Source organism: Pediculus humanus, genomic scaffold (assembly GCF_000006295.1).
Source record: "Pediculus humanus corporis 1103172107569 genomic scaffold, whole genome shotgun sequence".
Lineage (NCBI taxonomy): Eukaryota > Metazoa > Arthropoda > Insecta > Psocodea > Pediculidae > Pediculus > Pediculus humanus.
Window position 1 is genome coordinate 32,587 of NW_002987184.1, and position 24,456 is coordinate 57,042.

Here is a 24,456-nt window from a genome sequence, read left to right on the forward strand (position 1 = left end):
CGACTCGTTCTTTTTTTTTGAATGGAAAAGAAGAAAAAAAAACGAAGCAGAAGACAAAACGTGTAATACGTAATAATAATTTTAAAAAAATGGACGTCAAAAAAAAATTTTTTTTAATGGATCGCGTGTTTTTTTTTTTTTTTTTGTGACCCATTTTATTGTTATTATTATTATCACCACCACCGGGGGGAAAAACAGTGTAATTTACTAGTAGTAATAATAATAATAATAATGATGCTAGACGTAAATGATTTCGTCTGCTTTGAATTCGTTTTTCCATCGTCGCGATTTTTCTCTGGCGTGTACATCACGTGGATTTTCGCGTCCCGGCGTCCATTTTTTTTTTTTTTTTTAAGTCGCGCAAATGTCATCATCATAACTTTGGGGTCGACCGTTGACAAGACAAACAAACAAACAAAACAAAAAAAAAAAAAAAAAAATTTAAAACGAGTTTCGCGTCGTCCGATCGAATGTCGTTAAACGCATCCGTGAAGAATTTAAAGTGCGCCGTGCAAAAAAAAAAAAAAAAAAAAAAAAAAATAACGACGACGTTGTGGACGCCACAACAACAACAATAATAATAATAATAACAATTTAAAAAACGAGGATTTTTTATTTTTATTTTTTTTTTCTACAGCCACGGCAGAAATTTTATTTTTTTATTTTTAGTTTAACAACGAGCGCGTAAGCGTAAAAAAATGAAAAAATTTTTATTAATTTTTTTTTTTTTTATATTTCGAATCGAAAAAATTTATTTTATTCGAAAATAACAACAATCGAATTATTTTTGTGTCTGCGTTTGTGTGCAAACAAACAAACAAACGACAAACGTAGACAAAAAAAAAATTTTAAACGACCGTAATTATTTTTTCTACGTAAAATTACGCGGCGTAAAAAAAAAAATTTTTTTTTTTTTTTTTTCGAGTTTGTTCTGTTAGTTAAGATAGATAACACGGTCGGGTTGACATTTACTCGTGTTTGACCGCGTGTTTTTGTTTTCTCTCTTCCTTCAGGTAGTAGGTAGGAGGATAGGTACAGTAGATCCAGGTAGTATGGTCGACTATTTAATTTCAACAACGATGATGATAACAATATTAATTAAAAAAATTATTATTATTTTCGTAACGATGCAAAAGAATGTCGTTGTCGTCGTCGTCGTCGTCGTCGTAACCCGTAGGAGAAAATGCATTTGGTTGCATGTAACCCATTAACCAAAATGCCACTCCTCGATTTGACATTTAATATCGTGAAATGCCTTCATACCTTTCTTTTAATAATAATAATGATTATGGTAATGATAATAATAATAACTTGACGTGTTTTTTCTTTTCGGTTTTTTCATTTTTTTTTGGTTTCGAACGCAAAGTTTCAAAGTTGATGTTTGATGATCTCAATCGTCAACTTTCTTTCAAACCGACTAATATTTTAATTAATTTCCTTTTATATTTACCTATTATTATTATTATTATCATTATTATCATTATTTACTTTTTTGTCTAAATTTTAGTATTTTTTTTCTTTTAATTAACCTTGAATTAAATCAGATTTTTACTCTTTTTTTTACTCTTTTTTTTTTTTTGTACGAATAAAATGCACTCATTTTACCGGGGGGAGGGGAGGGGAAGGAGTAAGGAAAGGAGAAAACAAACGAGAAATGATATTAATAAAAAAAAAAATTAATATAATAAAATTCGTTGGAGAAATTTAATAAAAAAAAAATTATTTTCTCATCGTTTCAATCTTAAACAAGATGATGTTCGATGATTTTCTGCTAATGATTTCATTTCCTGTCATTAAACTCAAAAAAAAAAAATGGATTTTGTTTTTCTCACAGAGTAAAACCAAAAAAAAAAAAATTATCGATTTAATATATTGAAAAGAAAAAAATAATTTAATAATAAAATTAAATTTTGTCCAGTACCGTGACTAGAATTGTAAAAAAAAAATCGTTGTTGTTTTGTTTTGTTTTGAATTTTCGTCTCAGGTGTGACGACTTGACCCTGAATTTTTCCAAAATTATTATTATTTTTTACTTGTATTTTTTTATTATGCATTCATTCGCGCCTTTAATTGCTTTTAAAAGTTTTAAAACGGAAAATGGAGGGGCGGGGGGAAGAAGAACAGTTTTTGGATGCTTTCCTTCCTTTTTTTTTTTATTCAACAAACAATTCGACGAAATTCTGGCCAAAAATTTAAAATTTTATTTGTTTTTTTGCGTGCGCGCGTTGTTAAACGCTAACAAAGTTTTGACGTCTCTAAAATTTTGAATTTCGATTCGGAAAAGCGTATCGGAAATGAATAATGAAAATAAAAAATGATTACAATGAAAATAGGTTATTAATTAAATGTTAAAGAAGCGGAAACGAAAAAAAAAAAAAAAAAAAAAAAAAAAACAATTGACATCGTCCTTCAAATGCTGCGTCCACACATCAATAAAAGGCAAAAAAAAAAACAAAAAACAAAAAAAGGCGTTTGAAAAGTCTTCCGTGTTGGCCTCCAGCACGGTGATCCACTTTCGTGTTGATACAGAAATGGCACTGTGCTAGAGATCAACGTGAAAGATCACCGTCATCGCCGATGTTGATTTTCTTTTTTTTTTTTTTTTCTCTCTCTCGATACCTAAACTCTACCTCAAACTCGATGTCACGCAGCAAAAAACAAAAAAAAAAATTTATTTCTATTATTATTTTTATTATTTTATATCTATATTTAATTAAGGTACTGTATTTATTATTATTATTATTTTTAATCCGCCATTTTGTACGTAAAAATTTTCCGGAGAAAAAAAAAATGATCAAAAACATTATTATATCAGTTTTTCTTATGAAGAATAATAACGGCTTTTGTTTTTGTTTTGTTTTTTTTTTTGTTTTTAGTTTTTTCCACGTGGGGAAGAAGAGTCGGAAAAAGATTAGAACAACTTAGAAATGGCGAACAAAAATTGTTTGCCGACGAATCGTCGGAAGGAAGTTTAAGAAAAAAACCAAATTGGAGACTTAGAAGGTCTTCGGATGTGGCACTCTCGACGACGACAACGACGACGGAAGAATTCGAAAATCTTTCGCTGAATTCTCCGTCGTCGTTGAAAAATTTTTTCCACAGGATGGGTTCGACGGGAATGTTGAACAAAGGAGGAATGAATAAAGGGCAACCGGTCCGGGAAACACCGGAAGAAAATAATTTATTTCGAAGTTGTTCCACCTCTCATCTGTCCGCGTCTTATTTTCGCGGAGACGATCCCGCAGATTGTTTGGATCCTTCAAACGCGGACGTGAAAAAATCAAATAATAACGCGGACAGGATGCCGCCGCATTTATCCGTGAAAACTCTGAGCGTGGATAATCTGACGGAAATAGCAAAATCATCGTCGAATCGTCGATCGAATTTTCCATATGCTTTCCTAAGATCGAAATTATCCGTTTTGCCGGAAGAAAACGGGGGGAGTGTCGTTAATCAAAATATTAAAAATAAAAACTCTGTTGAAAATAGTGATAATAATAATTATTCCGTCGATGGGACAAATTCGAAAATGAAAAAAGCAATTTCGGAAAAATGTTTTAGTAGCATGATAATAACGGAAAATGATGATTCCTTACATCCGCTGTATCGAGTCGTGAACGCGACGTTGGAAAGAAAAAGGAAAAAAGATGACAAAAATTCATTTTTTTCGAACGGTTCGGATGTTCTTTGTTTGCCCAACTACGTTAATTCTGCCGAAAGCGGATACGACAGCGATGGAAACCGTCCTTGCGATGATAACAAATCGGAAAGGATAACTCAGGAGTTGGACGGAGATAGCGGTATCGTTGCCAACGAAAGTTCCGATACGGGATCCCTACACGAATCCGAATCCGGAAACGAAACTCCCATGTCTTCCTTTTTAGACATCACGGAAATGCAAAGCAAAGATCTTCAGGATAGTTTAAATTTGAGTTTTTTAAGGAAACCCGAATTCGCGCCGTCGGAAATCGTCAAAGCCGAACCTTGCATCGTGTACAACGACAGCGAAATATCGACGAAAGAAGAAGAAGAAGAAGAAGACCCAAGTAGTTCCTTTAGTTTGCCACCGGTGCCTTTTGATGATGATGATGCTTTAAACGAAACGAGAAGTCCGAGATCGGGTATATACGCAAAGAAATCATCCAACGATTCAATAAAATCCTCCTATTCATCGAAATATTTTTCGAGAGATAATCCGATGAGGAATAGCTGTCGTAGATTTTCCGACAGCAGTTATTTGTCGGTAATGGCAAGAGAAAGAATCGAATGTCCTAAAAATAATTTACGACTTTACAGAGTTGCCAAAGTTCGCGAAGACGAAGTTCTCGGAATACAATTGGGAGTGAGAGAAATTGGAAACGAATCAAGGTACTATATAAAATATATCGATCCCGCAGGAGCCGCTTTCAGGTTCGTACAAAAAAAAAATAATTTTTTTTTTTTTTTTTTTTCATTTTATACCTTTTTTCATTTTCAATTAAATTTAATTATTATTATTATTATTATTACAGAGATGGAAGACTTCGCGTGAACGACGAAGTTGTTAAAGTGAACGGACGCCTTCTTCGAGGCCTTCCTTTTCCGGAAGAAGCCAGGGCTTTGCTTAAACATCACGTGGGAATCAACACAGGTACCGAAAACGCCGCCGCCGCAGCCTCCGCCACAGCTGCCACCCTAACAAATTCCGATGAATTTTACGTGGATGTACTGACTTTACAAGACGAAATAACAGGATATAATAATAATTTTCATCGTTCTCTAAGTCAAACAAATCTATGCGAAAAACCCGTGGAAAATTTGAAAAAGATAAAATGTGCAAAACACGGAATCGTGGCACTAGAACGAGATGCGTCGTCGTCGACTCGAGAAGAATCGAAAGGAAAAGAGGAGAGAAAAAAAGGAAACAACAAGGGTTCTTTTCCGACGACGGGATCGGTTATATCTCATCACACGGTCGTGTTTCGTAAGGGACCGGGTTGTAAATCCCTCGGATTCAGCATAGTCGGAGGACGGGATTCACCAAAGGGAAAAATGGGGATTTTTATAAAAACAATATTTACAAACGGTCAAGCAGCCGACGACGGAACGCTTCGGGAAGGTGAAAAAAATTTCATTCATTCCAATCATAATTACCTGATATTTTTAATTAGTATAAATGCAAATGAAATTTTTCTTTTTTTTTTTATTGTTTTAGGAGATGAAATTCTGACGGTGAACGAAGATTCACTTCAGGGCACGTCTCACGAAGAAGCCATAGCGGTATTTAAAAAAATAAAATCGGGTCCCGTTTTAGTGACCGTCGGAAGACGGAAAACTCATTAAAAATGGAAAATCAAAAAAAAAAAAAGAAAGTCGATTGATTTACCTTTGTTTGTTTGGCAAAGGATGGACAGGTGAGCACTCGTACACCCCCCCGCGCACGGGCATACAATATTTATTACGCCAAAAGCCTTCGAGGAATTGCATGATAAAAAGCAAACGGGAAACGAAAAGGTAAGAAAGTTGTTAAATAAGAAAAAAAAAAAAAATTATTTTTTACAGTTTGAGAGATACGCATTATGCGTGCACGCACTCACGCACCCACCCAACGCGTAAAATTTTATTAATTATTTTTGAAAATAATTTTACCGTTTCGTGAATTAATAAATAAATAAATAATTTAAATTTACCCACCATCATTTACAAATTTCACAAACTGAATATAAATTATGTATAAATATATATAAATATATAAATATCGACTGATATTATTATTATTATTATTATCAAAGTTCAACACGTCATCAAATCACAATAAATAAATACATAAATAAATTTTTATTTCATTTCATTTTATTTTATTTTGTTTTTATTATTATTATTATTATTATTATTATTATTATTAGTAATAAATATGTATTTAATGTAATTAATTAATTAATTAAGTAAAAAAAATTGTAAATTTAATTATTATTATTATTATTGTTACTGTTACTATTACTTTTCATCGATTTCGTAATAAATAATAATTTACATTTTTAATTTTTTATTTATTTTTTATTTAATATTATTAATAATAATAATAATTTCCTTTTATTTCAAATTTTTTTTTTTTTTTTTAACGCTAAGGTAAATAAAGAAGGAAATTTTTTTTTAATAAATCATTTTGTAAAATAAATAAATATATTTATTTATTTAAAATAAAATAATAACATAAAAATATAAATAAATAAAAACAACGCACCAATTATAATTAATTAATAAATAAATAAATGTTTAAAAAAAAACAAAAAACAATAGGAACAAATCAAAGCGTAAAAATTTAAATTTTTTCTATCTCTCTATCTCTCTCTCTCTCTTTCGGATAAATACTAATAATAATAATTAAAAAAAACGGTAACGTAAAAATCATTAAGATGACGACAAACGATTGCAATTTAAAAGAAAAAAAAACACTAATAATAATAATAATAATAATATCTAATATTTGCTGCATATTTTTTTTTGTAAATATGCAACGCTTACGTCGCGGCAAAAAAAAAAAAATTGTTTTTTATTATTTACTACCCGTTGACAGGTACTCGTAAATAAGGCGACACATAATCGATTAAAAAAAAAAAAAAAAAAATTAAAGATGGCGATCTAAACGGATTATTAAATTTTCTAAAAATAAAAAAAATCTCTCGTAATTTTTTTTACACGAATGTTTACTTAATTAATAATAGTAATAATAATAATAATACTGATTGTTTTTTATTGTTTTTTTTTTTTTAAATAACGAAATCGTAATAAAATGGCGATAAATAATTTACGTTTGAGGTTTTTTTTTAAAATTTAAAATTAAAAATCATTTTAAAATTTGAAAACAAACAAACAAACAAACAAAGAAAAATTTATGTTTCTTCTTCAATATCTAAAAGTCTTTGTTGAGATTCCAATGATTCTCCTTTGAGTCTAAAAAAAAAATGAAATTTAAATTGAATTATTATTATTATCATTGTTTGTGGTTTTCTTATCGATAAGAAATGATTACGTACCTGCTCATGTAAGCCTTACGTCTAAAATACCATTTTTTATATGCGAAATAAACGGCTATATTAACGGATATGCTAAGAAGTATGAGACCAAATAATATACTTCCAACGTCTAAAAAAATTAAAAAAAAAAAAAAAACAATAATAATAATAACAAACAAATTAAAAATCAATAAATCAATAAATCAATAAATTTTCACGGTTTTTTTTTTTTTTGTTATCGATAACAACTCGTGTTATTTAATTCGATCATCGTTTTAACAAACAACAACAAATTTTAATTTTTTTTTTTTTTTTTTTTACCACCATGAGTTTTTCTTTTTACACGTCGTCAACATCTTCCTTTATCGTTTGCATAATTTAATCAATAAAACAAACAAACAAACAAACAAACGCAAAAACAAACGAATTGATTTTAATAATAAAATTTTCTTTTTTCTCTTATATAAATTTTTCATACTTATTATTATCATCATCATTGTAATAATTAATAATTTTATTAACAAGTTCAAGGATTTATTAAATTTTTTTTTTTTTTTTCGTCCTTATCAACATTTTGTTAATAACATACATAAATAAGCGTGTGTGTGTGCGCGTGCGTGCAACATTTAATCATTAATTTTTATTCTCTTATCAATTAAAGGGGGAAAAAAAAAATTTTACTTAAACTAAAAAATTAAAACAAACAAACAAACAAAGAAAAAATATTATTATTTTTTTAAAATATATTTTTATGTAACAAACAAGGAAAAACAAAAAAATTATTAATAATAATAATAATAATAAAAACAATAAAATCATCAAAAATATATATATATGTATATATAAAAACATAACAGTAGTAAAAAAGGCACAGGTATTATTAATAATAATAATAATTGTGGTTTTATAATCGATACAAATAAAAAAAAAGAAAAAAATTTGTTCTTAACACATGATATTGTTCGTTCTGAAGGGGTGCGGGGTGCGGGGGGTGGGTGATGGTGAGGGTACATTAAAATATGTTCAAGTATGACTTACTTTGGGAAGTGTAACGACTCGATTGAGGATTTTTTAACATTTTCGAAACGATGTTTAAACTTCCGTTTGTTTTTTCCGCATATTCGGGAAACCCGGACATGAAAGCCCACAATGAAAACAAATCCAATGTTTTAAACGGTTTGATTTCATATTGTTTTTTTATATCAGGTCCTATGGCGATAAAATAAGGTTTCATTTCCTTGTGACTGTTATCGTAACCGTGAATACCAAACGGAGTGTTATCGTTAGCTAGAAAACACAAAAAAAAAAAAAAAAAAAAGTTTTAATGTTCGTGACCTATTGACATGAACAAAAATAATTACAACAACCTTTGTATTTGCAAAATGTTTGTTTGTTTGAAATTAATTAATAAATAATCGATGATTATACCAGTAAAATTCCATTTTTTTTCAATTCCTTTGGTGTATGAATAAAAATCATGAAAAACGTGGGGGGGATTTGCAAGAGCAAATATCGGTGGAGCTCTTCTATTGTTTTTAAAATGCCAGTGATTTGGTATTTCTGTCGTTTTAAATACTTGAAAATTTGAACCGTTTTTAACGGCGTCTTTTAATGCGTTATACACAATGTTGGCTTTTCCAGGTTTCGGATAAATGTGTAATCCAGGAGATGTTTCATATATGTCATAATAATCACTGGATACAAAATTTCTTAAATCGATGACATCTTTTTTAGTCGAAGAAATCATTCCATGATCGGATAAGAAAAAAACATTTACATGCTCGGTTAATTTATTACTTTTTAGCCTGAAAAAAAAAAAAAAAAATTAATTTACTATGACTTTAAAAAAAAAAAAAAAAAATTAAATTAAAAAAACAATATTTACTTTTCTAATAAATATTTTGTAATTTCATCCATGAGTTTTAACTCATCGATAAATTTGGAAGAATCAATTCCAAAACTGTGACCATGATAATCAGGTTCTTCGATATACAACATTATTAAATTTGCTGGTTTTTGTGGATTTAATATCCACTCCATTACTTCATCTATTCTTTTTTCCCATGTAACATTATAATTCCAGGCTTTAAAATAAGTCGGTTTGACACCTGAATATTCAAACTCGTTACCAGGCCACATCATAATGCCTGAATGTCGCTTTCCTCCTTTTTTTTCATTCGCAATCTGAATATTTTTATTTGAATTATAATTATTATTATTATTATTTTATTTTATTTATCAAAAAAGTTAGAATTGAACAAACCCATATAGGAAGAATGTCATTTGAGTAGTGCCATAATTCATAACCATAAGTAAGTTCTTTCTTATGCAAGCTGTCATACAAATTATTACCCAAAACACCATGAAATTCTGGGTAAACTCCAGTTGCTATTGAATGATGATTTGGAAAAGTTTTAGTAACAAAAACATTATCCAAATATTCAGCATATGTTCCAGATTCTTTGATTTTTGAAAGTGTTGGGTTTACACCTAACATGTAAAGTTTAACAAATGAGTAAGTTGCATTTAAAGAAGGAACTAAGAAAAACTAAAATCGATAAAGAATATAAAAAATTGATTGGGTCAAAGTGATGGACGTAATTTAATTATCATTTTAAATTGTAAATTACAGTATTTGAAAATTTAATTCGAAATCAGTCACTTACCCTTAGATAAGTAATCATAACGAAAACCGTCATAAGAAACGATTAAAATAATAGGATGTTGTGACAGGAGGTCAACAGTATAAAAACACGAGAAAAAAAATATTAAGAAAAAAATGTGAAGGTTTTGAACCATGGTTCATCACTACTAGGCACTGAAAAAAATTTTTTTTTACAAAAAAAAAAAAAACTTTTTTAAAATTTGTGACTACTACTCATTATGATGCGACAAAATCAGCTGTCGGAATAAGTTTAAAACGATTTGTCGACCATGAAAAGCTGTGGATTACACATTTACAAAATGATCAATAACGTACTAGAAATTTTTTATATTTATTTTTAAAACGAAAATTTTAAATTTACATATTATCTTATGTTTAAGCAAACTTTTTCAAAGCATTTTTTTACCTGCTCTTTATTTGTATTTTGTTTTTTATTATTTTACTTTACGTTATCGTTAAACTCATGCGTGTTCGGTAATTTTAAATTAATACTTAAAAAGTATGAAAAAAGTTCTCATTTGATAAAATCAGAAAATGGTATTTTTGGTAAAAATGAATTTGAATCAGAGACCGTTGTTAGAATTGTACCATTGTCCTGGAAGCAAAATTCTAACTTTAAAGTAAGTTTTTTGTATTTTTTTTTTTTCTAAAATTATTATTTGAAAATTCAAAATTAACATAATTTTTTAATTATATTTATTTTCAGAAAAAAAATTCAATGGGTTCTTATAAATACAGATTTTTACAACAGAAAAGTTTATTACCATCTAGAAAATTACCAGATGCTCTCATTATAGGAGTTAAAAAGGGTGGAACAAGAGCATTATTAGAATTTATCAGGCTTCATCCTGATGTAAGAGCAGCTGGTTCAGAAGTGCATTTTTTCGATAAGCACTACAACAGAGGTTTCAAATGGTATAGACGTTGTATGCCAGCTACATTAGAGGGTCAGATAACTATGGAAAAAACTCCCAGTTACTTTATTACAAAAGAAGTTCCAAAAAGAGTTCATGCCATGAACCCACTAACAAAACTTGTCGTCGTCGTTCGGGATCCTGTTACTAGAGCTGTATCAGATTACACTCAAGCAGCCAGGTGAGTTATAGGAAAATTGAATTTTCATGAAAATTTGAGACTTTGAATTTAATATTGATTTTTCATCCAGCAAAAGACCTGACATAAAACAATTTGAAGAATTAGCTTTTTCAAATGGTAGTCATGGTATAGTCAATACTTCATGGGGTCCTGTTAAAATTGGAATTTACGCTCGTTTCTTCGAAAGATGGCTGCATTACTTTCCATTATGACAGTTTTTGTTTGTAAGCGGCGAACTGTTAATTATGGATCCTGCTGCTGAAATGGCAAGAGTTCAAGTAAGTTTTAAAAAACTGTAAACTTTCTAAAATAAAAAAAAAAATATTTTTATTAAAAAATGAATTTATGGTTTTTATAGGATTTTCTCGGGCTAAAAAAAGTTATCACTGAAAAATATTTTTATTTCAATGTAACTAAGGGTTTTCCCTGTCTTATGAAATCTGAGGGCCATTCAACACCCCACTGTTTAGGTAAAACTAAAGGACGCAATCATCCATCCATTGAACCTTTTGCAATTCAAAGACTTAGAAATTTTTATAGACCTTTTAATGAAAAATTTTATAGAATGACAGGGATTAATTTTGGATGGCTGTAAAAAAAAGTAAAATAAATAATTGCTCAGTTTTAATTTTTTTAAAGTTAAGAATAAGGTAAATGATTTATTTTGAAAAAAAAAATAAACAAAACATCAATTAATTAACTTCATTTATCGAATCTTTCGAAATTAATATTTTTTAATGAATGATTTTGTAGACATATTGAAAACAAATCGTAAAGTTTATTACTTTTGTAAAAGAAAAAACAAAAATTGTAATTTTTAATTTTTATTTGTTTAACAGTTATTAAATAGCTCAATTCAGTATTAAAGATTATTAGAATATTTCTAACAAAATCAACGTCAATTAGTTAAATTTGAAAATTGTAATTATTATTAGTACCTCAGTGAGTTTTTCAATTCGATTTTTTATTTTACAATAAATCAAATATCTCCATACATAAAATAAATTATGCTTAAACAATAAATTATTAATTTTTTTTTATTGTAGTACTTGTTTGTGAATGTTAAATATTGCATTTTTTTTAAAATCAAAAATAGTTTTATTAAAAAGTCAATTGAAATTAGGACGTTATACTTTAGCAATAATAATTTTAGATATCTAGGCTTTTCTATGATTTTATTTTCTTTAATTTGACTGTCATATTTCATTTTCAACTCGAGTTTTCTCTAACCAAATGAATATTTGTCCATGTCAATTTTGTAATTTTTTTTTTTTTGAAATATAAATAAAATAATCATTGTGCTTTTGTAAGAAATGAATTTTTTATTATTACTATTTTTATGGGAGTAATAATTTTGTGGTAAAATTAAAATGGGTATTTAATTTTTTTTAAAATTTTAAAGTTAATAATTGTATTTTGAAATTATTAAATTCTTCAAAAACAGTCACAAGTTTCCCTTTTTTTTTTTATCAGGAATATAATTTTTATAAGTTTATTTAAATATAATTAGAATAAAAATAGAAATAATAATAATAATAATAATAAATTTTTTATTGGAAATTTTTATATAATCTTATAATATTTAATGTATTTTAGACAAAAAATATTAATAACAGTAAATCTTATTAAAAATAATTTACATACTAAAAATCTTTAAATTTGTTGCCATCTTTTTTTATCCAATGGGTAAAATTTTTGAGTTTTAAATTTTATAACGAAATAGTTAATTAGAGCATTTTAAAGTTAAGAATCGCATAACATTTAAAACACTTTTTTTTTTTTTTGTTTTTTTTTTTTTTTTAATAATTTTCATTTTTAAATATTGCAGCAAATAAATCATGCAAAATTTATTATTTAGATTTTAATTAAAACTTATGTCATCATTAAATTAGAAGAAAATAATTGAAAATTGAAAATTTATTAGAAGTTGTTTAAATTTTCATCGACTGCCATGTAACATAAAACACCATCTCCTGGAACATGCTTTATTGAAATATATGCTCTACCATCAGGAGATTTGTGAATTATAGCAGGAGCAATAGGACCAGGTTTGGGAAGGCCAGGTATTTTTTCACAAACTAAGGTACCCTACAAGGAAAATTATTATTATTGTTAACGATTAATCAATTGCTGATGAAGTAATATTAATTTCACAAATGTCTAACATGGAAATTGTAAAATTATAAGTATTATTTACCAGTAGCTCAGGAAGGGATGGCAAATTGGCACTTGGTGGAGGTTTTGTGAAAGGAAGTTGTAGACAAGAATTAGCAACTTGAATTTTTAAATATTGTATATATTCATTCTTTTTCTTAATATTTTCACAGCTGTCATCATCAATTGCAACAAGTTTTCTCACCCATTCTGAAATTCGAACCCTATCTAAGGAGGAATAAATAATTTTAAAACGGTTTTAAAATATTAACTGAGATTATTAAAAAAAATATATATATTTATTCCTATAACCAGGTTACCATAGGTTGTTATAAATCCTTTTGGTTATATTGTAAATGAAAATTTTTAACTTAAGCACATATTTTTTTTTTTTTTTTTATAATTAAATGAAAGAATGGTTAGCATTTAAATAACTTAAACAAGAATAAAAGTAAAATTTAACGCACTGAAAATATTTATTATTTTTAGTTTAGGAAAATTAATAGTACAAAAGAACGGATAAAATTTCAAATTACAATATAATGTTACCATAGGGATTGTCTAGATTCATCGAACTAAAGCCAATTTGTCTGATAGCATTTTTAAACTCATCCTTATCGTTTTCACTCATTTATATGCATTTGAAATCTCACGGTAATCAGTAAAAATATTTTAAAACAAACAATTTAGATAAGGAATTTTAATTTAAAAGTACATAAGTAAACAAAAAATATTGTCGCCATCAAATAAAAACTTAAAAGCAGGCCGCCTACATATAATGAATCAAGAAGGGCTAATGCTCCATGTGAGATTTTTGTAAGAGTTTCTAGTAAATTAACACTTACTTACAATTTACAGTAATTATTATTACTGTTTACAACTGTCAACAATTAACGTATTAATACTCATGCATATTTCAATTCATTTATGTGCACTTTTGTATGGCCTTAATAAAAACTTCATATCAGAAGCCATATATCTCGTTTCGTTTTGTTAAGAATTTGTTCAAGAATTTGAAATATAATTTAGTCGGTAACATGAACGAAGAAGTAAAAACTGAAGATGGGTTCGTAATTATAAAAGAGGGGAAAGCAGAAATTTTACAGAAACATGACGAAAAAGTATTTTATAATCCTGTGCAGGAATTCAATAGGGACTTGAGGTAAAATAACAATAACAATAGAAATCAAGTATTGTCTTTATTTTATTTTTAATTAATTTTAACTTATTTAATTTGTCAACAGCATTCTATCAATTATTACATTGGCAAGACAGCTACTTCAAAAACAAGCCGTTGGTGGTGACAACAAAGATAACAAATTTTCTTTTAAAATTTTAGAAGCTCTTTCTGCGACTGGTCTAAGAAGTATTCGATATGCTAAAGAAGTTCCATATGTGACTGAAATTATTGCAAATGACTTTTCAGAATCTGCTATTATTAATATGAAAAGAAACATTGAACATAACAAATTAGAAAATTTAATTCAAATAAGTTATTCCAATGCAATGTATGTATGATAAAAACATTTAAATATTAGTTGATTTATACATTTTTCACTTGTAAGATTGAGAAAGTTGGGAAATCAAGTAAAAAAAAAAAAAAAGTTTCTTTTTAGAACACTAATGCATAATCATACGGAATACTCCAAAAGGTTTCATATTGTGGATCTTGATCCATATGGAAGTCCTACTCAATTTTTAGACTCTGCTGTTCAATGTGTGGTAGATGGAGGAATGTTATTGGTCACTTGCACAGATATGGCTATTCTCTGCGGTAATTTTCCTGAAACCTGTTATGCCAAATATGGAGGTATACCCTTAAAAAGTCCAGCTACTCATGAAATGGTATTAGTATTATTAAATTTTAATGGATTTATTTTACAAGAATTTTTTTCTTTGATGACGACAAATTTTCGATATTATTTAAGATGATTTTTTTACATCATGGTAAATATTATTAAAGTAATTTCTTTTTTTTTAGGCAATTAGAATTGTATTACAAAGTATTCAATCTCATGCTGCAAGGTATAAAAGATATATTGTACCCCAACTATCTCTAAGTGTCGATTTTTATGTGAGAATTTTTGTAAAAATTTATACAAGTGCTGCAGCCTGCAAAGATGGTACAAGGTAAAAATTTATTATTATATACATAATTTAATTTTACTTTTGATTATGACAGACTTATATTTAAATTACTTTTTTTCAATAAAAAAATGATATACATTATTGTAAATAATAATCTTATAACTTAATTTTAAGACAAGACATGAATACCAAAATTACTATTTATCGACAAATTATTATTATTTTTTTTTTTAAATGGACATTAGTAGAATTTTTTAAACATTTCATATAATAATTACTTATTTTAGTAATTTAGCAATGGTTTACTATTGTAAGGGATGTGGTGCAACTACTTTACAGCCTCTCGGAGTAAAAAAAATGTGCAAAGAAAATAAAAATGTTAAAAGGGTTTTACCAGATGCTCCTCCTGTTGGAATAAAATGTGTACATTGTAATGGTAATCACATTGTAAGTATAATATTGAATGTTTAGTTGATAAATTGGATTGTTTAAAATTAATTATTATTAGCCTTATTAAAAGTTTTCTAAATGTTTTTAGATGGGTGGCCCTATTTACAGTGGACCCATTCACGATTACAATTTTGTCAGTGAAATGTTAAACTCAAAAGAAATAAACGAATTTAATACCTCTAAACGAATAACAGGAATTTTATCAGTAGTCAGAGAAGAACTTGATGTACCTTTATATTACAACACTTCTAAATTATCATCTGTTTTAAGATGTTCTTCCATTCCAATCCTCACATTTCGGTAAAATAACATATAATTAAGGAAATTATTTTTATATTTACTCGCTAATAGTAATTTATATTTATATGTTTTTTGTGCAGATCAGCTATACTTAACTCAAATTACCGGGTTTCGTATTCTCACGCGTCACGACAGTCTCTTAAAACAGATGCCCCCATGTCTTTTATTTGGGATGTAATGAAACAATGGATACTAGACAATTCAATAAATTCAGATAAAATTGATCCGTCAAGTCCTGGTGGTGTTATACTTAAACAACCAATTAAAAATAAAATTGATTTTTCACTTAGACCTGATGCTAATCCATTATCTAGAGAATTAGGATTAACTCGATATCAAGAAAATCCAAAACCTTATTGGGGACCTGGGGTTAAACATAAAATAATGTAAATATTTTTCTTAGCTTTAAAAGAAAATTTTTAAAAATAATTCACGTTTTTAAAAAATATGTATATATATATATATATTTGTTTTTAGGGTTTTAGAAGAAAATCCAAAAAAATTAAAAAATCAAAATAGGAAAAAGTCGAAAGAGACAAAAGCTGAAGGTATTGAAGATGAAAACGAAGGAAATTTAAATAACCAATAGCAATTGTAAATATATAACATTTATATTGAGAGATCTTTAAATAAATTATTTTATTAAAATTACACAAGAGTAAAATTTTTATGGTAAAAAATCTTGTTTAATATTTATAAACTTGAAATGAACAAGTATTTGTAAAGTGTTGCGCACTTTAGTTATTAAAATTTTTGTAATTAAGTAATTAGCCTACGATTTAGCCTTTAAAATTAAAAGATTCTGAATTTTAATTAAGTAATAAAAAAAAAAAAAAAAAAAAAAAATTAAATTGTTTGTAACATTTAAATTTATTAATTAATGGAAATTTTGGCGCTGGTTCAACATTTTGTCGCAGCTAGTTAAACTGACGTTTGTCTAATCGCCATTTTTACAATTTGTCAAAACTCAAAGCTGCAGGCTGGAGGTTTACTTTGCCCACTAAGCTAGGGGTAAAAGATAGTAAAATATATTTTAGTTTTTTCTTAAAAACTTGCTTTCTAATTTCGTGTTCTAGTAACCAAACAAATTATTTTCAATAAATAAGTTGAATAATAACAGGCGTAGCTTAAAACTTTATTTAAAAAATTACCCACCCTCATTCAAAGTATTTTTAGAAATTAAAAAATATCACTTAATTTTTGAATTAAAATTTTTAAAAAATTGTGATTTTTTATCGTAATTTGAATAATAAAATGATTTTTTTTAAAAATTATAAATTATGTTTTGCATGTCACATTAATTATAATTTGAGTAATGAAGCTTTGTTTTTAAATTAGTTAATTAAATTGTTTTTATACAGTCACAATTATTTTTATTTATGATTAATAAATATATTAAGAATATTTTATAATAATTAAATGTAATTTTAAACGTGATTGCTTTCTAAATTAAAAATAATTTTTCAAATTTAGGTCTAAATGCGTAGATTTAATTTAAATGAATTTTGCCGCAGGTTCTTATGCTTATAAAATGGTTTATGAAGTTATGGTTTTAAATGATAGCTGACCACAAGCCATGAGTGGCTTGAGAGGTGGGCCTCTGGGCTACTCTTCTGATGCCCTGGAGCCAGAGGTAAGTAATTTCAGTGCAAACTGTTTAAAAAATTTATTTTTCCTGATTAACATTTATGCTGTAGTTTCAAAACTAACTTTATATTATAAAAAATTTATAATTTGCTTTTCAGAAAAAACCAGTGAGGTTTGACATAAATCTCTATGGGGCTCCCCAGGAGGTCATGCAACTGATTACAAACATCAAGGATGTTGCAGAACAATTTTTATACCACTGGAAAACATTTCCTATTATTCTTCCTCCTCCTATCGGATTAGAATCTTTTCAAAATCAGACTTCCCACAGATATTCTAGTTCAGATCCACTAACTCACTCAAATAATAATTTGGGTGGTGGTGATAGTCATTCAGCAGGTTAGGTTTTGTTATATTTAATTGCTTTTATTTAATAATTGCTAATGACACAGATATTTAACTAAATTTTTTTCTTTCTTAGCTTGCCATAGTCTTGCTCGAAGGCATCATAAACACACAAATGCTAGAGATTTATTCATTACACCTTCTTTTGACGAACTTGATGCTGTGGCGATGGATTCGAAAGGAGAGCAACGAAGACTTGGTAGCAAACATTTTGAATCAATACAAGAAAGAGGGTAAGTTTAAAATAAAATAAAAAATTTATATGTTTATTATTATATAAATTAGTTTTCAAAATTTATCATGATTAAGGGTGGGTTTTATTTTTTGATTCTTCTAAAAATCGAGAACTGTCATTACAAAAATTTTATTTCAATATTATTAAATTATTTCTCTTTTTTTTTTTTTTTTTTTTTTAACTATCTTTGAATGAATAAAAAAAAATTAATAAATTTTTTAACTTTTATGCTTTCTTCATATGTAAGGCTTGATAAAGATAAGTATGGTAAACCTAAACGATTAAACAGTAGTCAACTTGAAAGTATTCAAAGATGGGGGTAAGTAATCTGTAAAAAAAACTTAAAAACATTTAGAAATAGAAATTTTATATAATTTTAATACTTTCTATATGATGTTTAAAAATAATAAAATTTCTTATTACAAAAAATTAAATTATTTAATTTAAAAATCGACTAACTTGAATTCGAGAAATTATTTGTTGTAGATTTATTTATTTTTGATAATGTAACAATTCTTTTCTTTTAAAAAAATTATTTCAAAAATTAAATGTTAATTTAAAACTTAATTTAAATTTTAGAGAATTCGAAGTGGATAGTTTAAATTTTCCTGGACAAGTTCACAAATGGAGGTTAAGTGAATTGATGCAAAAAGGATCTGAACGAAGCAGGGATTCACTTTTAAATGATCTGTCATTAGCTCTGCGTTTTATTATAGTCACTGCTAAAGGTAACTCGAAGAAAATTATTTTTTTTGAAACAATTAATTAAGTCTTACTTAATCTTAATAATGAATTTATTTTTTAGGACGCTTATTTTCACATTATTTTAGTGTCCTTCAAGCGGTTAAAGCTCTCTTTACTGGACTTTTAAGACTGTTGGATATTTTTATTGGTGTACCTTCTTTGCTCGCTCATAACGTTGAAGAAAAAATTCGTGAAGAAAGAAGTCGATATCTTGTTGCAGAATTAGTTTGCAGGGTACATACATATTAATTAATTATTATTACCTTTTAAGAAATTGTTTTAATAATAAATTTTTTTTTTTAGCCGGAATTAGAAGAGTCTCTTGAATTTTTATGTAAATTTGTAAAACGTCAAATCAGACGAGCAGCAACTGAAAAATTTGAAATAGAACGTGAATCAGCCAACATTCCTATTTCTATACCCTATTTGTTTCTCACTCCAAAGGTAAGGTAATTTATGTCGATTTTGTTTTGATTCTAGCCTTTTTTCAATGATATTTAATGTAATAAATAAAAAAAATTGAATTAGGGTTGCGAACTGGATTTAAGACTTTTCTCAAGAGATCTCATGAAAAAAGCTCTCCCAGTTTTAGTTTCTATTTTAGAACGTGAAACGCGGGGATGGTTTTTGCATTTTAGGGAAAAACTTATTTCAGAATTAAGAGCACAAAAATTATCAGATTTTCAAATAGAAAGGGTAACGTATTTAAAATAATTTAAAATGAGAATGGATGAGAGGAAATTATTTATTTATCATTGTTCGATTTATCGTTTAGGAAGTTAATGATGCCGTCATGAAAGAATACCTGCAAAGGGTTTATTCTAGCATCTTATCACATCCGGATCTTATGGCTTTAGGAGAAGGAGTACCAAAACTCTTTGTAGAACAAGCAAATTCAGTTGTGTTAATGCACAGGTTTTTTATTATATTATTAATTTTTCTTGATGATTTTTCTTGGGAGTGATTATTAAATTATTCCCCATTTCTTATAGGGCTGTAGAAAATGTACAGAAAAAATTAAAAACAACCAAAGAAAATTTAAAACTTAGGCTGGAATACATGCATCCGGTTTTATGTAGAATTCGACCTTGGATGAGAGATAAATTGAGAAAAGCGGAAGCAAAATTTATTGAAGAATGTCAATGGAGTGCTCACGAGGAAGCTTTAGTTTTATGCAATAATAATCGTTTATCTCAAACTGTTTATTTCTTAAACCGTGATTTAACTTTTATGAAAGAGGTAAATAAATTACTAGCTCGTTATAAAATCATTATAAATACGTGTATGAATGTATATACATTATTTTTTTAGAGAGAGCCGGTTTTATTAAAAGAACTTCGAAAAGTTAAGAATCCAACCAGAAGTTTTCATTGGTTAACTCAAATCTGGATGCCCACTCATTGGATCATCAAAAGAAGTTTTCAAGGAACTACAGAAATTATCCCTACAGTTTTAAGTTCAACTCCTACCTCAATAACAACTCCGCGTTCAGATCCTAGTCAGGTGAGTGTTCAATTTAAATGAAAATAAATTTCATATAAATGCCAAAATTTTTTAAAGACTATTAACTTATTAAAAAAAAAATTTTTAGCCCGTGTTTTTAGTTGAAAAAGAAAACGTTCGCGTTACAACGACCAGATGGCCCATGTGGCGATGGATTAATTATTGTCATCGAACGTGGGCTTGGACTTGGAATGCCATGTTTTTATTGGGAGTAAGTAATGTTTAATATTATTTTACAGAAGATGAGAAGAGAAGAAAAAAAAAAAGTTTTGATGAAAATCAAAAACTCTTGTAAATTCTTTTAGATTGTTATACCTTGGTGTAGTCCCGTTAGTTTCCGAGCTCTCTTTAGTGTAGAACCTTTCATGCCAGATTTAGAATTGTCTCAGGTAAACGGAACTTTATTTCCAAAAAAATCCAGTGTGACTCCAACATTATGTTCTCGACTTAGTTCGCTTTGGAGACACATTTCAAAATCTAGAACACATTTTGAAACGAAACCGGATACGGGTAAATGATGGAAATAATAAATTTTATTTTTAGATTAAAAGTTGGTTGGTAATTTACATACTTTTAATACTTTTTGTTAGGCTTTATTGGTAAGGGAATGACTCGACATTTAAATAGAATTTGGAATTACATAATAAAAGGATTTTTTGGTACGCTAGCGTGGGCTACTTTATTTCCGATAATATGCATTGTTATTAGTGGAGTTAGTATAGTTATCGCTCTTTCCGCAGTACTGTGGTAAATATTTAAAAACTATTCTTGTTTTATTTTATCGAATTAATTATCACTAATTTTATCGATTATTTGTTTGTTTGTTTGTTAGGATGCCCATGTTTACACTATTTTTACATTTGTTTATGGCGGTGTTGTATGACTTGGACAATCCAGATCCTTCAAAAAATAAATACTTTGTTTTTTTAGAAGCCATAATTTGGAATATATTAATTCAAGGTTGCATGCAACCAATAGCTGCAATTATTGTGGGTGCAATCATTTGTCCCATTATAAGTTTGTTTATTCTCGCAGGTAATGTTTTACACATCTATGATTTTTTTTTTTTTTGCATTAATAAAAATATGTTTTAACGGTAATTTACTATTTTTTTTTTTTTTTTTTTCAGTTGCATTTACAAGGTACGGAGCTCGTTTGACGTGGGATGCTGCCATGTTTCATTTAATAATTAAAAAAAGAGGTCGGATACCGGCTTCGGATAGTTTCGTCGTGAAAAGAATAGCCGGACCTGGTTTGGCAAGTGATTATTATTATCAAATCAAACCGGAACAAGCTTTGGCTTCCTTAGAGGCTAGAATGGAATTAGACGAACTGTCTGCTTATCAACATGAAATGGAACAAATAATAATGCAACCAACGAAAGATTTTAGGTAAATTTAAAATCCGTATAATTATTTTTGCTATTGATATCGTAATTAAAACTGTTACTTACACGTCATCATCATTATTTTTTTTTTTTTTTTTTGGTTCAGTCAATTTGTTGAATGTTGTTTTACTCCTTTCTCTGCTCAAATTTCAAAAACGGGAGTTTATTCGGTTTTGGAAAAAGAGTGTCAGGATTTATTAGCTTGTCTCCATGAAAAATTGGAAAGACGGAGAAGGGAGTTAAATAATGGCCTTAGCGGAACCGTCAGATCAAAAATTAAATTAACTGCTACTCATTTAAAGGTGATTTAAAGCTCTTTTTGTTTGAGAGCCATTAATAATTCTTTAAATCGATAACTTAATTAATTTTTAACTTTCATTAGATTGCTCTACAACAAGGAGCACTCATGTTGGAAAGGTTTTATCCGACTCACGTTTTGCAAAGGCTTCCTGCTACGGAAGAAGAATTTTGGGAAGCGAGGGGTTTGGGAGTAAACGATTGGTCTGGTTTGGTGGCATTAATTTTTGCCGATATATTTTCTCTAGATTTTTTGACGCCATTAGATGACACGGATACTCGTTTTAAACTCGAGGTAAATTTTTAATAAAATTAAATAATTATTCCCTTTTTTTCACAACAATGATAAAAAACAAATTTTTTTTTTTTTTTTTTTTTTTTTTTTTTTCACAGCCTCATCCTCAAGTGGATTTATCACGTTTTATTGAATTAGTTTCTGGAGCAGAATTGGGTTCGGGCCCCGATCTTCTCGGTCCTGTACACGCACCTAGAGGAAATATTCAAATTCATTCTCCATACTTGGACGTGTCTGCTTTTAATCCTCGTCAAATGCCTCGAAAAGGAGATCATAAAAGGTAAATTAAAAATTTTTAAAAAAAATGACGTTTTTTTATTATTATTAAATAAAATTAAAAATTACGAGTACGTATTGTGTTAGCGATTCTGGATCATCACATAAAAGTAGAATTAAACGTCACAGAACTTGGTCTTCGATGGTTCCATCGAAGAAAAATGAAAAACTTATGTGGAAACCGTGGAAACGAGAAAACAAGTGGTACAATGCTGAAAAATTAGTCATACCTTTGCCCATCCCTCATCCCGCTCATATCGGTATCACAATTCACAACAGGGATTCCGACGATCCCATAAATTTAGGTACGGAACTGTGTAATAATATTCTTAAAGCGCTGGAAGATTCCCAGGTACGAGATTTATTTTCAATTTTCCTTCAGTTATTTTTTATTAAAAAAAATTATACTGCAATACTTTAAGTGAACTTTTTTTTTTTTTTTTCTCATTAGGTTAGGTCTCATACCTGAAGAATTTTTTTACCCGTATTAAAATTTTTTTCTAATTATTTGTATTCAGGTTGTTACAAATTCGGTAGCTCGATGTAAAGGTGGTTGCAGTGAAGAAAGCACGGAAACTCGGGGGGAAAGTACGGAATCTCTTAGTCCAGACGAAGAACCTCCTCCGAAACCTCCTCAAACTTTAAATTGGAACATTGCTCGTAGGAAAAACAATTCGGGAACGGTACGAGTCGATTTAGCATCACCCGAAGACATTTCATTGGATACAGATTCTAGCAGAGTCGTTTTCAGTCAGTACGGAACAACCGTGTAATGTATCATTTACTTACATTTAACTAATTATCAAATTGTTTTGTTTGTTTGGTTTTTCTCTCGTTTGTTGAGGATGGAAACGTTTGTTCGAAACCTTTAAATAATTAACTGACTAACAATGCGCGTTTTTCATTATAATTTAATCATTTTAATCAAAAAGGGGAAAGAATAAGTCAAGACGAGTAGAATTTGAAATATTAATTTTAAATTCTAAGGTTGAGAAGCAATAATAATTTATAAAAAAAATTTTTTGTACTGATATTTTCGCCATTGTAGTTTTTAGATTATATTAACTGCTAGAAATAATAATAATAATAATAATAATATAAGAAAGGAAGAATGATACGATGGCTTTAAATTATAATTAAAATAAATGAAAAAAAATCAATCAAATAACAAAACAAAACAATTTAGGCAAAAAAAAAAAAAATATTTGCGTTGCCTTTTAATAATAATAATAATAATAATATTTAACTTGCCATAATTTAAAGTTGCCATTTTAAATGGTTTTCTTTTCTTTTTCGGTTAACAAAAAATAATAATAATAATAATATATTAAAAAAAAAGTTTTCAACCTGTGTAAAAAATACATTTAGGGTCTTCCACATAAAAAAAAAAATAGTTTTTTTTTTTTTTTTTTTATTAATAAGTTGATTACTGACATATTCAACTTGATATTATTATCGTACAAATAATTTATTAATTGTTTCGGTTCGTTTTAAGTTTTTTCAAATCTGAATACAAAAAACCAGCAGCATAATACCGTAATGTATAAAAAAAAAGATTTTGTAGATATAAGGTAAAAAAAAAATAATAATAATAATAATGAGAATGAGAAAAAATGGGAGGGGTGCGAAAATTCGTATCTTATTTTGCTGTCCGTTGTCAATCGTTTGCATATCATGCTGGACCTATTACGATTACATTAAAATGCTATTAAAAAAAAAAAAATAATAATAATAATAATAATAGGTATATATATATACGTATGAAATTAATTTTATGGCTTGTTAAATTAAATTTAACTACTGCTTAATAATAATAATAATAATAATGCAAAAATATACATGTATAAAAATTATTAATAATAAGTAGTGAAATATAAAAAAATAAATAAATAAATAAATAAAATAATAATGGAATTAAATAAAATTTAAATATTTTCATTGCACAAAATTAATAATTGTTTTGCTAAAATTAAAAAAGTT

The 24,456-nt window shown here is 27.8% G+C and overlaps 7 protein-coding genes across 7 annotated transcripts; 5 read left to right on the top strand and 2 right to left on the bottom strand.

Moving 5' to 3' along the window:
* Nucleotides 1–2,314: 2,314 nt before the first annotated feature.
* Phum_PHUM219160 (pdz domain protein arc, putative) lies at nucleotides 2,315–5,322 on the top strand (the record flags this gene model as incomplete). The annotated part of the gene is made up of 4 exons (XM_002425705.1): nucleotides 2,315–2,333; nucleotides 2,877–4,410; nucleotides 4,512–5,098; nucleotides 5,195–5,322. 4 exons carry the CDS (start codon nucleotides 2,315–2,317, stop codon nucleotides 5,320–5,322), a joined length of 2,268 nt encoding a protein of 755 aa, XP_002425750.1.
* Nucleotides 5,323–8,007: 2,685 nt separating this feature from the next.
* On the bottom strand, nucleotides 8,008–9,794 carry Phum_PHUM219170 (Ectonucleotide pyrophosphatase/phosphodiesterase, putative; the record flags this gene model as incomplete). The annotated part of the gene is made up of 5 exons (XM_002425706.1): nucleotides 8,008–8,282; nucleotides 8,424–8,800; nucleotides 8,881–9,179; nucleotides 9,259–9,485; nucleotides 9,662–9,794. The coding sequence occupies 5 exons, from the start codon at nucleotides 9,792–9,794 to the stop codon at nucleotides 8,008–8,010; spliced, it is 1,311 nt and encodes a 436-aa protein (XP_002425751.1).
* A 584-nt stretch (nucleotides 9,795–10,378) lies between these two features.
* Phum_PHUM219180 (Heparan sulfate glucosamine 3-O-sulfotransferase, putative) lies at nucleotides 10,379–10,967 on the top strand (the record flags this gene model as incomplete). The annotated part of the gene is made up of 2 exons (XM_002425707.1): nucleotides 10,379–10,755; nucleotides 10,826–10,967. The coding sequence occupies 2 exons, from the start codon at nucleotides 10,379–10,381 to the stop codon at nucleotides 10,965–10,967; spliced, it is 519 nt and encodes a 172-aa protein (XP_002425752.1).
* A 33-nt stretch (nucleotides 10,968–11,000) lies between these two features.
* On the top strand, nucleotides 11,001–11,350 carry Phum_PHUM219190 (heparan sulfate sulfotransferase, putative; the record flags this gene model as incomplete). Its single annotated transcript, XM_002425708.1, has 2 exons — nucleotides 11,001–11,033; nucleotides 11,114–11,350. 2 exons carry the CDS (start codon nucleotides 11,001–11,003, stop codon nucleotides 11,348–11,350), a joined length of 270 nt encoding a protein of 89 aa, XP_002425753.1.
* Nucleotides 11,351–12,675: 1,325 nt separating this feature from the next.
* Phum_PHUM219200 (uncharacterized protein) lies at nucleotides 12,676–13,540 on the bottom strand (the record flags this gene model as incomplete). Its single annotated transcript, XM_002425709.1, has 3 exons — nucleotides 12,676–12,843; nucleotides 12,953–13,137; nucleotides 13,459–13,540. The coding sequence occupies 3 exons, from the start codon at nucleotides 13,538–13,540 to the stop codon at nucleotides 12,676–12,678; spliced, it is 435 nt and encodes a 144-aa protein (XP_002425754.1).
* A 406-nt stretch (nucleotides 13,541–13,946) lies between these two features.
* On the top strand, nucleotides 13,947–16,336 carry Phum_PHUM219210 (uncharacterized protein; the record flags this gene model as incomplete). Its single annotated transcript, XM_002425710.1, has 8 exons — nucleotides 13,947–14,071; nucleotides 14,154–14,417; nucleotides 14,526–14,754; nucleotides 14,891–15,039; nucleotides 15,285–15,444; nucleotides 15,536–15,747; nucleotides 15,828–16,133; nucleotides 16,225–16,336. The coding sequence occupies 8 exons, from the start codon at nucleotides 13,947–13,949 to the stop codon at nucleotides 16,334–16,336; spliced, it is 1,557 nt and encodes a 518-aa protein (XP_002425755.1).
* Nucleotides 16,337–17,323: 987 nt separating this feature from the next.
* Nucleotides 17,324–23,249, top strand: Phum_PHUM219220 (uncharacterized protein; the record flags this gene model as incomplete). Its single annotated transcript, XM_002425711.1, has 21 exons — nucleotides 17,324–17,380; nucleotides 17,493–17,733; nucleotides 17,816–17,972; nucleotides 18,222–18,293; nucleotides 18,554–18,702; nucleotides 18,780–18,952; nucleotides 19,022–19,162; nucleotides 19,247–19,414; nucleotides 19,494–19,633; nucleotides 19,711–19,957; nucleotides 20,030–20,221; nucleotides 20,310–20,432; nucleotides 20,527–20,731; nucleotides 20,812–20,968; nucleotides 21,054–21,256; nucleotides 21,351–21,612; nucleotides 21,715–21,910; nucleotides 21,991–22,200; nucleotides 22,299–22,480; nucleotides 22,549–22,828; nucleotides 22,995–23,249. 21 exons carry the CDS (start codon nucleotides 17,324–17,326, stop codon nucleotides 23,247–23,249), a joined length of 3,810 nt encoding a protein of 1,269 aa, XP_002425756.1.
* Between the last annotated feature and the right edge of the window lie 1,207 nt (nucleotides 23,250–24,456).